We start from the raw sequence: 13,728 nt of genomic DNA, 5'->3' as shown, positions 1-13,728 counted from the left end.
TTATAATTTCTAATAAAATTTGTATCCCCATAAGGTATATGAAGGTAGGACCTATCACAATATTAAACTAAATCTTGACTTTAAAAAAATAAAATATAAAACCAACCAAACAGACAGACAAGAAAGAATAGATTTCTACAGAGAAGCTCTTTGTTGGTGCTCAGTCCATGAAGGCCCGTGAACAAGCACGAAGACCCTTGCTCAGAGTCACGGCCCACAAAGTCCTAAGAAAGGACACCTCTACTCTCAGTGCTGGGCCTGGGAAAAGGATGGCAAAGCAGCCTGTATAGCAGTACACATTTGTCTGAAATTACAGTCCTTGGGGATCCAATGTGCTCTCCTAGACTCTGCAGATACTGCAGACACATGGGACACATAAATACACACACAAACAAAATAGAACGGACAAAGAGAACAAACTAATCTTCAAATCCATGTATCTTCTGACCAAAGCTTTAAGTTTCCTGGATCACTTCTGAAGCCAGTCTGTTTCCTGTAAGACAGTATCTGGACACCCAGACAACATCTGGTTCATTCCTTTTTGTATTTTGTTTTACTGTATTTTGTATTTTGTTTTACTTTTTGTATTTTGTTTTACTTTTGTATTTTGTATTTTATTTTACTTAAGTATTTTCCAGTGTTTATCAATTTGTTCGCAATATTCACTCTTGAGTTTATTTAAAGTTATTTTCTAATCATTGATTGTGTTCTTTGTCTTCTTTAGAGAAGCAAAATACTTGCAGTCATATTGTTAAGGTGATATATATATAATTTTAGTTAAGGCATATAATAAAAATTAAAGTCTTTAATAATGCATTCTAATTCTAGGAACACTTTGCACTAGTAAGATTTCAGTATTTGTCTCTTTCCCCTCCTGTCTTTTCATAAAGTTTTGGATATATAAACACTTAGCAAATGCTTTTGAAATGAGAATATAAAGTTTATATACATTACAAAGAGAAAAAATACACAACCTCAAATTCCAAAAGTACATCCTAATAGTGGTAGTCTGAGTTTCTCATTACTGTCTCAATATTTTGCAGCTTTATTATACAGAAAACCCCTTTACATACAAAATCATTGTGCCATGTATTTCTAATTAATCTGAAGCCAAATATCAAATTCAATAGTCGTTGGTCCTTAGCACTCTCTATGGCAACTAAACTATAGGCTTTTTCATTTGCCAACAAGAAATGTATTTGATATTCTCTCCTGCTTACATTTTGAAAAAGAAAATCTCATTTAATTTTTCTAGTTGTATTAAAGTTACATTGTGTGGGCTGGGTATGAGGTTGGCTCAGAAGTAGAGTTCAGGATTATCCTTTGTTATACAACAAGTTTCAGGACAGCCCACAGTTACATGTGATCCATTCTCAAACAAAGGATATGAGAAAAATCAACATTTTTATATGATAGGAAAACTAAGACATACACGATATTAATTTTATGTATATAATAGATAAAATAGAAATTCTTTGGTGGTACTAGACAAATCAGTATTTCAGAGTGACAAAGGCTACTCCTTAATGCTTCAATGTGGAAGTGGTTTCTGGTGCTATCGCTGAAGTTGAAATTGGAGATGGGCTTTACTGTAGATATTGCCATAGGAGCAGACCCTGCCAGTGGAGGAGCCCTTTAGCAAAGGTCTAGTTCCCCAGCAAGCAGCAGAACAGTCTGTAGGTTATAAGTCAAGCAGTCCTGTTGAGGCTTTGTGTAAAGCAGTAATGGCCTGGATTACATTGCTGTTGGTGTAAATGCAAACAGGAGCTCTGCAAATTATGAAGTCAATGTGTATAATAAATGACAGCATTGAGGCCTGCTCCTCGGCATCATCCAAACAAACACAGAGCCAGAGTGAGTAGACGCATCTTAACTTTCTGATAAATTAAACCATGCATTAGTGTCTCGCTTGCTTTCCAAACAAAGTCCCTATAACCAATAATTGACGGTCAAGAGTCAGGGCTGAAATCTATGTTTCTAACAGATCACATACTTAACCAAATCTCAGCATTAGACTTAAGGGAAATAACTTTCAAAACCTTTCTTTCCTATATCTAACTTTAAGAAACCCCTGCCTTTAGCAAGAAGCACAGTGAAGGACTAGGAAAAAGCCTAAGACTCACAAGTCATCTTCAATCATTCTAGCTCTTCTACATAAATAGCAGTTTACTCAGTGCTTCATCATTGCCATCCACGTAAAGACAAGGGAAATAGCTCTGTCTCCATGAGCCATGTACCATGTGCACTTATGCCCGATTACCCTGTACTTTTTCCATTGATTTCTCACCTGGCTTTTCATTGCTTTTGCCAAGGCAGATCTTCATTTTTATTTGCTTATTTTCCTTTTGTGTAACTAATGTAGTATATTATCTTTGCCAATGCAGACTTGAATGACTAGGAACCAACCAACCATTCATGATGACTTTATATTATCCGGAAATCATCATATACTACAAACGACACTGACCACATTAAGCACACTAGTACAGTAGCATTGTCTCTTACATTTGAACAATCAGATTGGCCTTTATTTTCATCAGAAGCAAAGATAATGCCATCACGAATGAAATGAAAGGCAACATAAATGTTTGGGAAAATAATCCATCGTGAGATATGGCACGTTTGCTATTAAATCTTACCAATTTAGTAAAGCTAAGGCAAAAGAGGTGCATATTTTCTAGCAACTTAGAATACAGACATTACATAGGAACTCTTTTGGCTAGATAACAGGGTGTTTAAGTTTTCATGATAACTTTAATCTGGATTAATATGTCTGAAATATTTTTAAATGCCACTATACTGTTTGTTTGCCTTGTAAGAAAGGAAATCAGTGGTATATCTTACATAGTATAGGTAATTTGTCTATAACAGGGCCACATATTAATTGTTGTTTGGGGTTTCAGATGTAGATCAGTGGTAGATAGCTTATCTAGTATATATTAAGACCCTAGATTTGATCTCTGCTACAAAACAAAAACAATAGCCTGTGATCTTTAAAAACTTTCTATTAAATTATATTACCACAACAACCAGCCCTTCCACTTGAAGCTTCGTTTGTGTACGATATAATTAAAGTAATAAATATTGGATAGACTTCTTCTTAAATGTCATAACCAAGAATGAGGCATCATTACTCATGGTCAGATAGATAGAAATATTGATGGCAGATGGACATTAAAGTTGAATATTGAAGTACCTTTTTTAATATCAATATTTTCACATATAGAAATCTCTCTTGTCCAGCAATATAAAATAATAGTTTAAATTCTATTTTAAAATAACTACTTAGCTTATGTCTGTATTTGAAAAAACATTCAAACATTAATGTGGTTATTTTCAACTTATTCCAGTAATGAACTGACAACCTCAAGCTTCTGGATCATACCTCCTATAACATTGTTATAGATTACAGAGAGATAGATTACAGCTTAATGTTGTGCTGCCACTAAGATTCAGAATGGTCTTTCATCAAATTGGTTCTATCATTACTTTGTAACTTAAGAGTTGTATTCATGTGATAAACATCTTCTTCCATCCTTTGCATTATTGTCAAAACTAGAGTGAGCATTAGAGTCCCTAACTGTACTGTAAATGGTATACTCTAATATAAATATTGAGAGTGATTGACAACTTGCAGAACATGCAAGTTAAATTATAATTTTAAGTACAAAGTTAGTATATAATGTTAATAAAACATGGACACTAATATTTCTTTGATATTAGAGATACAGCGATATTTCAATTGCATAATAGTTTTAAATATATATGATGGTAAATAACTCCAGCTAAAATTTTCTAAATAGTAAATATACTAGTAATTAGATACTTGTTATAAGCTTAGTAAGAAATGGTGTACACAGCACATAGTTTACACAGGAATGAATGAAAGAATATTGTCACAAATAACAAATGATGATGATTTTACTTATCAAGTATGCTGACATTTTGTAAGTATTCCCATTTTTTATTCTTCAGTATTGTACAAATTGATGAAAAGAGACACACATAGAGACTCCTCAGACATCTCAGGATGTGAACTCTATAGTGAATTATCCAGAAAGAATTTCTTTATAGTCGGTTTGTCCTGGGAAATAATTGTGTGGGATTTTGATTGGACAGACAGCATACTATCCTTTTTTTCTTACATGAAAGATACGGGTTTGTAGAATTACCTTCAAAACACATTGAAAATATTTTGTTTTAGCATCAGTATATTTAAAATTGATGAGAATAAAACTATTGGTCAAAATTTCGCTCTCGACTTTTGAGTATTGAGCATCGAAAGATCAATAACGTTCTTCATTCTTTAGGTAAGAGATAATATCATTCTTGTTGGGAGTATCTTCTCCCTATGTGATTGTTAGGAATTAGAGATATCAAATATTCAATACACTAGACTTTGTTTTTACCAGAAAATTTCCCTGTAAAAGTTCAGCATGCACAGCACTAATCAGGAGTCCTCAGCATATAATCTCTTTAAGCACATTTATTTTTTTAAAACACACTCCCCAGAATTCTAAATTCCATGCTTCCTCTCTAATTATCTGCTAGATGCAGATAATTTTTGCTTTTATTGATAGCTTCATTTTAGAACAATTAAATAACAAAAACTTAGACTCTTTTAATACAATTTATAAGAAGAAAACATCGCTTTTCATATAGTTAGAGAAGGTGAGGAATTAGTTAAATCAGGGAAGGTCAGAATCAAATTACTGAGGATACCAATTTTTTGTGATCCTTGAGGCACACCAAGGCTACTGTACTTTGGTTGAAAAAAAATTATCTATTCTCTGAATGCATACTGTAGAAAGTCAGATTACAGAGCTGTCTATTCCCTTTGAAGGTGCTGGAAATCTTGTGGAGGTAAAAGATAATTAGCCATAGGCAGCAGACACCCATTCAAGATTCCCTCAAGAACAAGAGCTAATAGAGTGGTTGTATTTTTTTCTCGAGATATAAGGTTTCTGAACATTACCAGAGAAGAGTAAAACAAATTCTGTTACTTGAGTTGACTTGACATTGGCTGTACTATTTACTGACTGTTATTATTGTTCCTTGAAAGCTGTTCGTGATTACAGGTTTTCTACATTAAGGGTAGACAGACTCCAAGCAGACCAGACTAGAAAAGTGAGAATTGTGTATATATCTGTAACCTGTAGGTCTGTGCAGGAACATGTTGCATGGGACAGTGATGTAATTTGTGAGAAATGTCTACACGCAGGCTTTCATATACCTTTATTCTGTCTTTAGAATTTGGAATGATGGGAGATCATACAATTAAAAGTCAGCGACCTCGATCTGTCCATGAAAAAAGGGTCCCTCAGGAACAAGCTGATGCTGCTAAATTTATGGCACAAACTGGTAATACGTTAGTTACATTTTTCTATTTATTGTTGTTAATTTAATGAAACCACTGCATGTTTTCATGATCTTTTGCTACACATTTGTCAGTTTTTGGAGCCGATTTTTTTTTGAGCCATTTTTTTTTGTCACCAGTTAAAGTCCATAAATAAAGTAGCTATGAATGAAAGAGACGCAGAAAAAAAAGTGTAAGATTTACTTTGCTTTCGGTATGGGATACTTTAGAATTTATAGACTATTTCCTTATATTAATTAACCACTAAAACGTATCATTACACTTTTAACAGAAAGCAATAAAGTTACGTTTTCAAGAATTATTTGATCTGGAACTTTCAAGAACTATAATTTAAATAGGACTCAGATGATGAAATTTAACATAATATAATTTGATATATTAAATATTCTTCCAAATGTCATATCATCTATAAATATTGCTTGATTGTTAAAATATATAGAAGTTAGACTTTTTATAATTTAATACATGGTTTGAAAATAAATTTGTTGCGAAGATAAATAGTAAAAAGATTATCATCTAATTAAATATCGACAAAACTGACTCTCTAGCTTATAAAATTCTTCAATACTACATCAATCGTATATTCAAACTTCTGTACAAATTTGAATGTAACTGAAATGTGAGTTATTTGACATAATTCTTAAAATTTATAAATATACGTTGAAAAATATGTGAATGTAGAATTTATGCTTTAATAATCTATAGAGTCTGACAAATTACAGTAGGTCCAACTTGGCTGCTCGTAGTAAATGGTCCAGAATCCTGCCTAGTGACGTTGCATGAGGCCTCTCCCAGTTGGAGGTGTTTAATGTTGCATTGCAAACAGGTGCGATATTTGCATTTCTTTTACAAAACTGAAAACCGAGTTTAATGTGTGTTTTTACAAAATTGTATGCCTTCCATTCTTGTTCATTTTAGCATGAGCAGGAAACCACAAGTATATGTGGCACGATATTCAGACTGATTTTAATTAAATTCTCCAAAAGAATGAATGTTTCCTTCAGTTCATGTCTTGGCGGTAGGATTTGTTTAGAACACTGGACCTGAACTGACTGCTTAGAAATTTGGATCCTGATATTGAATTGCATTCTTGGTAAGAGATGAGAGGTTAGTTTAAATTATTAATTATATAATCCAGCGTCTGTGAGCACAATATATAAAATAAACTCTATGAGTGCACACTTTAAATTAGGAACGTCATCTTTTAGGGTCACCCTCCAGAAATGAAAAGAGCCTTCTTTTCGGGTTGCTTTGGAGATACCCTTATAAGGGGAGATTTCTGTTGTAATCAGTTGCTTTTTCAAATCCAAAATGTATTTCGGGATTCAAATGAATTTCCGAATTTCTAAATGTGTTTTAGAAGAAAACAATGAGAGCAGTGAGCAAAGATTCAAGGATTCCTGCTCTCAAAGGAGAGATAAAACTGGAGTAAATACGTAGTCCCTTAGGCATCTTGCTGTGAGGACACATGTGCCTTATGAGAAACGTGTTCTTTTATACAGAAGACATAGCACATATTGGTTTACTGTACTTCCTAAAGCTTGTCATCAAGGAGGAGCAAAATGGAGAACCATAGCTTTAAATTGCCAGTGATCCAGTAACAGTTTGTGAATTCAATACTGTGCACTGAAGTCCGGCGTTTTGTTTAAATGCAGCCTTTTAATGTTTGTGCACATTAAGAAAAGTTTTCTGCCCAAATATTTGAACAACTTTTAATAGCAAAGAATATGATTTTGTTAAGAGAGGAAATGGTAGTCACAGTTTTTACATTTATTTCTGATTTTCCAGGCATTCTTTTTTTTTTCTACACAGTGTCTATGGTTTTTTGGTTTTTTCACTAACAAGTGATTTGGTAAGTAAAGGACACACTGAACAAATAGATTTGTAATCAACTTTAAAACCACTTATACATATTGTTAACAATACAGAAAGGGTATGAACAATTACAGTTCTAAAGCTATTGATTGATGCCTGAATTTATGAAAAACAGAGTTCATAAATTCATATTAGAGCTTTCTATATGGGAACATAATGAAGTGCATTGTAGTTACTTCAGTATTAAATTATCATGCTGAACTGAGAGAGGAAATGTATTACATTATTTTTAAAATTCATAATCGAATGCTAAGCGCCTATAAAGCTAGAAATATTTTTCTTAAATATTAAGTTTCTCTTGATGTTCACATTGACTAAATTAATGGAACTATCAAATAATAACATTTTATAAAATGAAATTTTATTCATAGAACTTGTCAGTTTCTCAAATCAAGGTATTAATATTGAGTGTAAATATAACATAGCTAAACATAACTTGAGAACAACAAATGTTACAATGTAGAAAAGTTCAATAACAAAATTATAAAAGACATAATATGTTATATTAGTCAGGGGGAAAGAACTCAGAGGCTACCATACAGTATTTCTCCTCAAATAAGCGAAGTGGCTTCAACAATCGGTACAATCGGGAAGATGTTTTCACTTTAAAATAAGCTTTCCTACACAGAGACAGAGTGAGTGGACAGTTTTAAATGGTATCTTTATGAGGTAGTACTATTTTACCAAGATAACTACAGTATTCTTACGAGCGTTAGTAACTGAGGCTAATCTAAACATTAAATAGGTTGCTATAAAAGCCTAAGGTGAGGGTGGAGATCGCTGGTCAAGCGCTATCACTGCTCCTGTGGAGGCCGCATGTTAAGTTCCTAGAATTCACGTGGAGGCTCACTGCCATCTGTTAACGCTTGCGCTAAGGCATCCAACACCCTTTCTGGACTCTGTTGTCACTGTAGGAACATAGTAGTCATCACACATGCAGCCAAACTGTCTCATGAATAATAAAATAAAGTAGAATAAAAACCTAAATTGCATATCTATGTATGTATATGGTTATGTATATATAGATTATGTATATAATAGGAAAATGAAATAAGATAATAAATATGTCTATTTTAGGGATACACCCAAGCTAAGCACCAATAAGCCAGAGTAAGACATCTTAACCTTCCTTACCTTTTAGCAATATAGGCATGAAGTGAGTTTATAAATAGGTTAAGAAAAGTAACCATTTATTATTTGAGAAAAACTGTCTGTATTGGGAAAAAATAATATGTAATCTAAGATAGGAATATAAATGTGTTTCTAATTTCATGACTTCAACATACTAGAAAAAATTATATTAATATATTGTTCATAATTTTAAATTCTCCATCACACACAGTCCCATTCAATTTTTACTAGTAGCTTTTGAAGAAGGCAAATTACTAAGAAGTTTCAAAAAAATAATGAATGGAGTTTTTCAAGGCCCCAGAGGCAATATACAGTTGACTACCATAATGCTCCTGTTTCCTTTCCTGCTTTGCTTCAGAATAAAGAGCCTTAATATGGCCTTCTATAGAGAAGTTTTCTACATAATCTATGTGTCTTTTAAATTCCATGTGAACTAGACCAGTTTGCTTCATCTCCAAAGATACATATACTGAAGATGTTGCTCAGTTTACACTTGACTCTTTCGGGACCATTAAAATACATGTATAAATATACTAACTATTTCTAATGTAACTCAACATGCTTTTTAGTAGATAATGTTCACACCTTAAGAAAAAAGAAAATGATATTAAAAAATTGCAGCAAAAATATCATTTGATATACAACAAGATCACGTTGATGGTTAGACCATTATTTTAGTGGCAAATTTTGATTCTTAAATATGAAATAAAAATCCATTCTTACGTGCTTAATTTTACTTTATTTTTCATTTTCAACATGGACTTTGAGGAAGGCTAGCCCTTGGCATTCGTTATGGATGTCTCATGACCCATTGCTAACAGTGTTCAATGTCATGCAGAATCACAGATGTAGGGACAACTCAGAGATATTGAAGCACCTCGACAAGGTTGCATTAAATTAGGCCTTGGAACTAATTCATTGCTAAGTAGAAGTTGTTAAAAATGTCTATCTTGACAATGTAAGAGAGAAAGGAAAACTATGTTTGTGAAAAACAAAACTAATTTTGTTCATAATCTTTGTCATTTCACCTACAGAATTTGCATTGTTCTTAACTGTCTGGCTGTAATTAATAACATAGAGCCATGGCATTTATACTCAGTCACATCCCAAGGAGGTTGGCATGTCATTTAGTACACATTTCCCTTAACTCTAAGCTTAGTTTTCATTACTAAGTATGTTTATGTATATATACGAAAATGTAGAGTTTTAACAATTGTCATAACATTAGGGTCACAAAGATGACTTTTATTTTGCTAAAATATTATTCAGTATAATAGGGCAAATTATGAGATATAACTTAAAACACTATTTAAACAGACATCAAAGTAGATAATTCTGAAATAAGTTCAATATAAATTTGTAAGGGCAAAAATACTGAAGTAATCAAGAGTGAGCTATTACTGTACCTCAGTGATAAGCACCATTGTCAATATTTAAAAGAGGTCCTAATTAATGTGAGCTGTCATCCAAATTACCAGCATGTGTCCTCCTGATAAATAACCGGGTCTCAATGAATGATTATCCATGCCTCTGCATTCACAATGTTAGTCCAGTACAAGAATGTATTCCTCATGAATCTGCTAACATAATTCCAATAGAACAGTTTTTTTTCTCTGCAAAACTGGTTGTCCGGAACCCTCAAGAAAATAAGATAACAGATTATAAAATCAACATTTGCATCCAATAGGCTTTCTAGTAGTTTTCTCATTTTTAGAATAGATTAATCTCTCAAGAATATCCTACCTAGTGTTTGGTGCAAATCGACTCTTTTTCTTCAGAACCAGTTTGTAGTTCAGGTGTGTTGATTGGCTCTTAATACACTTTCGAAATCATTGAGTAATCCTCCAAACCAAGACAGACAAATGACCTGTCATTTCTGTCTCTGCGACCAAATTGCTAAGAATTATTCTAGGCAGAATACACGATAGAGAGATAGATTGTCCCTTGCTCTGTATTGTTACTGATACAAAGTGCTAAGAAATCCCAGATATGTCTCAACTGGAAATTTGTGCAAAGCCATGGCAAATTTTCAAGTCAGGTTTTAAAATTCAACTTAGAAATGAGCCCAGAATAGTAGAAGACCATCCCAGCAGTTTTAAACATTGATGATTCCTATCTCTTTATGATATGGATTTTAGATGAGAAAACGAAGCATACTTTCAATGTGATGCTGAGTACCAGAAAGCTTATGAGACCAACATTAATTGGCTTCTTGGGGCCGTGTTTTGGAGTAAATGTTAGTTCTATGTTCAGTTAATAGAAAGGATAAACTTTCATTCACTTGAAGTAGAAAAATACCACTCCTTTAGATCAAATGTGAAATGGTGAGAGCTGAAGAATATTAATAAATTACCACAAAGTAAATAGCCATTATAGGTTGAAAAAGTAGAAATCCATTTGAAATAACACACATAGTAGTTCAGATGCACTTAGTCTTTAGCAAGAGCAAGTACAGTTTAGAGCAAAGAACCAGACAAGAGCATCAATGCACCCCTGCTCACCAAAGCCACAGCGTATGCTTGGAAACACATTCTGACCCTATTGGCATCAAATACATCGCCCTTGATAGGCTTGAGGAAACCTCCTTCAACAGTAGTTTTTACTGAAGACAATTTCTTCCTTCACAGCGTTGACGGCAAAGTGGACTCTGGAAAGAACATTTTGATAGCAAGGTCATGACAAACAGTCTTTGTATTGGCATTGTATACATCCCTCTAAATTCATTTTGCTCTGAAATGTTTTGAACCTTTGAGTTCACTGCCATAAGTTGACGTTTAAATGACTCGTGCATGCCATGCTGTCAGTTCGGTAAGATGTTTACGAGACGGTATTTCATGTTTATTTGTTGTCTTGCATGCAGGTGAATCTGGTGTGGAAGAGTGGTCCCAGTGGAGCACATGCTCAGTTACTTGTGGTCAAGGGTCGCAGGTGCGAACCAGAACTTGTGTATCACCTTACGGGACACACTGCAGCGGCCCATTAAGAGAATCAAGGGTTTGCAATAACACTGCCCTCTGTCCAGGTAGTGTTAGCAGCAACTACGACTGTGGATGTTTTGAATTGTGTCATGCTACGCATTTGGAACCATTTGTTATTTTCCTAGGAACTGAATATAGGCATTTTCATTAGAGTCTATAAGTGTAATTCTTCTCAAATGTGATGTTTTACTCTGTACATACATGAACGTATTTTGCTTTCTGAGCAGTCAGGGTGTTCGATAAGTGACTATCTCCCCGCTCCAAACATGGTTGAGATGTGTGTATCTACTTCAAAGAGTATAAAAATGTTGTTATTTTTCTTGCATTTTTAAGGTGGTAAAAAATATCCAAATGCATATATGAGAAAAAATAAAAAATTTAAATATAGTAGAATATGACATGTAATCACTCGATGACTGACATAGTTTGTCAGTGAGCTATTCTCCCACCATTTTTCTGGTCCTATCAGAAAACAAAAGTTTAGTAGACCTAAAAGTAATCTGTCATTTTACTTCATAAACTTGAAGTGATTCTTCTCATCACAGCCATATACTGCTTTAAAGACCAGAAAGGGAGCTGTTTCAGGTGAAATGTATGTTGTATCAAAAAAAGAGAGAATTATTTAATGATGTACCAGATATTATTGTCTTTGTTTCTCCCTCTCAAATCAATTAGAATTTTATTTGGATCAGTACCAAAGCGAAGCATTTATGTTGTGTCCAGTCACTTGATGGATGAGTGACTATAAGTTATGAGTACAGCAGAAGCTGATACTTGACTCACATGTGGAGTCCTTGCAGAAGCACTTAAGAGGGAGATGTTCTAGAGAAAGGTCTTATCACTGTAGTAGACCCTGAAAGACCCGTAGTAGACCTTCAAGTCATGCCTGAATATTTTCTAGGGGGTCTCTATTTCCAGAGATAACTGTTTGTGCAATTGGTAAAAATATGGCTGAGAGACCTGGAGGAATGTTCAGGAATCATGTCAATTTCTAAGCAGTCAAATGTAATAATCATAAGAAATTTGGGGGGTAGCTATTGTTTAATGGCTTCTGGTGATCTGTTTGGCTGCAGTGTGAATATACTCAGCACTCCTGAATTGTGAGTTCAAAATAGTTTCCGTGAACAATTTTATGTTATGAGGGTGTAAAAAAATCCAGAAAACAAATAAATAATAAACAAAAATGAAATGAACAGACAAACAAACTACAGTTAGTCATCCCCAAGGAAAGAGAATAGAAGGAAATAGCAGTAGGCATTATGGGGAATGATGTAATGAAGTGTGAGAAATCTGTGTCTCAGAATTATGAAGCAGAAAATCAATAGATTAAGACAAGGTTAAACTAAGGCTATAAAGGAAAGGAAGACAATAATTATTAACAAAGGGGCAATAATTGCCACTAAAAGCAGGTAGGCATCAGTTAGGACTGTGTTAACCAAAAAACAATATGGAATGAAAAATGATATGGTTCAAAGGGGGAAAATGTAAGTTGGTCATGGAAGGATAAAGATGACAATGTGTAAAAGCAGGAGTTGTAGACCAAATGCATTTCAACAGCATGAGCTGAAAATATAAAAAGGAGTCACTGAAAGACAGAAGTTTGGAGTGTCATAGTAAAACCCACAGATCTCCAATATAATATCGTAGGCCCTTATTTGCATAACAAAGAATAGCTCTTCTGGGAGAATACTTAACCAGGAAGCCTAACCACAGTATTTACCTGATGATTTACAGGGTCCAGTTCCCTGTTCTCATCAATTGAAACAGTATCAGTAGAGAGTTCTGATTCAGCTGACATATAAATTTATCTTATAAGCACTTCATGTCAACGTCATTTACCACGATAAGAATAGTGTCTAATGGCCAACATTCTCAGGTGGGAATCTGATTGGTCTCCAGGGTGCTTCCCACCGTCTTCCACTCATAGCTTGCTTTCCAGTTACCAGTAACAATTTGCAAGGGTGACATATGGGAGTCTTCATCCCTATCAGAGAAGGATGAGTAAGCCGTTGACTGCAAACATAGAATGTCTTTGGGAGGACTCTAATCTTCCCCACACATGGAATGGCCAAGTTGTCTCTCCCTGTGTCTGATGTAAAGAAAACTGAGTAATATCTCATTGGGCAGCTCTTTTGATTTCTTAAATATCTTCCCCATACCATGGGCAAGACCGTATATAAACAGTTGTAAGTCTCCCTTTTAACTTTATGTACATAAAACATTTGTCTTTCTAAATTTTGGTTGAATATTGCTCACAAGAGAAGTATATTGTTATATCTCAGTTTGTTAAATTTGGGATTTTTAAAAATTTTTATAAATACAAGAGATCAGCTTCACTATTTTAAAATGTCAGATAACTACATATTT

At 33.9% G+C, this 13,728-nt stretch overlaps 1 protein-coding gene across 9 annotated transcripts in view; it reads left to right on the top strand.

The window, feature by feature from the left end:
• Positions 1 to 13,728, top strand: part of Adgrb3 (adhesion G protein-coupled receptor B3) — a 727,877-nt gene that overhangs the window by 247,565 nt on the left and 466,584 nt on the right. For 4 of the 9 annotated variants that reach the window (NM_001106898.1, XM_017596334.3, XM_063266873.1 and 1 more), the window contains 2 exon segments: positions 5,251 to 5,361; positions 11,244 to 11,405. The exons of 1 other annotated variant lie outside the window; for it this stretch is intronic. In NM_001106898.1, the coding sequence (NP_001100368.1) occupies positions 5,251 to 5,361; positions 11,244 to 11,405 (273 nt within the window). 9 annotated transcript variants of the gene reach the window in all.

This window comes from Rattus norvegicus, chromosome 9 (genome assembly GCF_036323735.1).
Source record: "Rattus norvegicus strain BN/NHsdMcwi chromosome 9, GRCr8, whole genome shotgun sequence".
Classification (NCBI taxonomy): domain Eukaryota; kingdom Metazoa; phylum Chordata; class Mammalia; order Rodentia; family Muridae; genus Rattus; species Rattus norvegicus.
The sequence above is the reverse complement of the archived record's forward strand: the minus strand, read 5'-3'. Positions and strand labels throughout refer to the sequence as shown.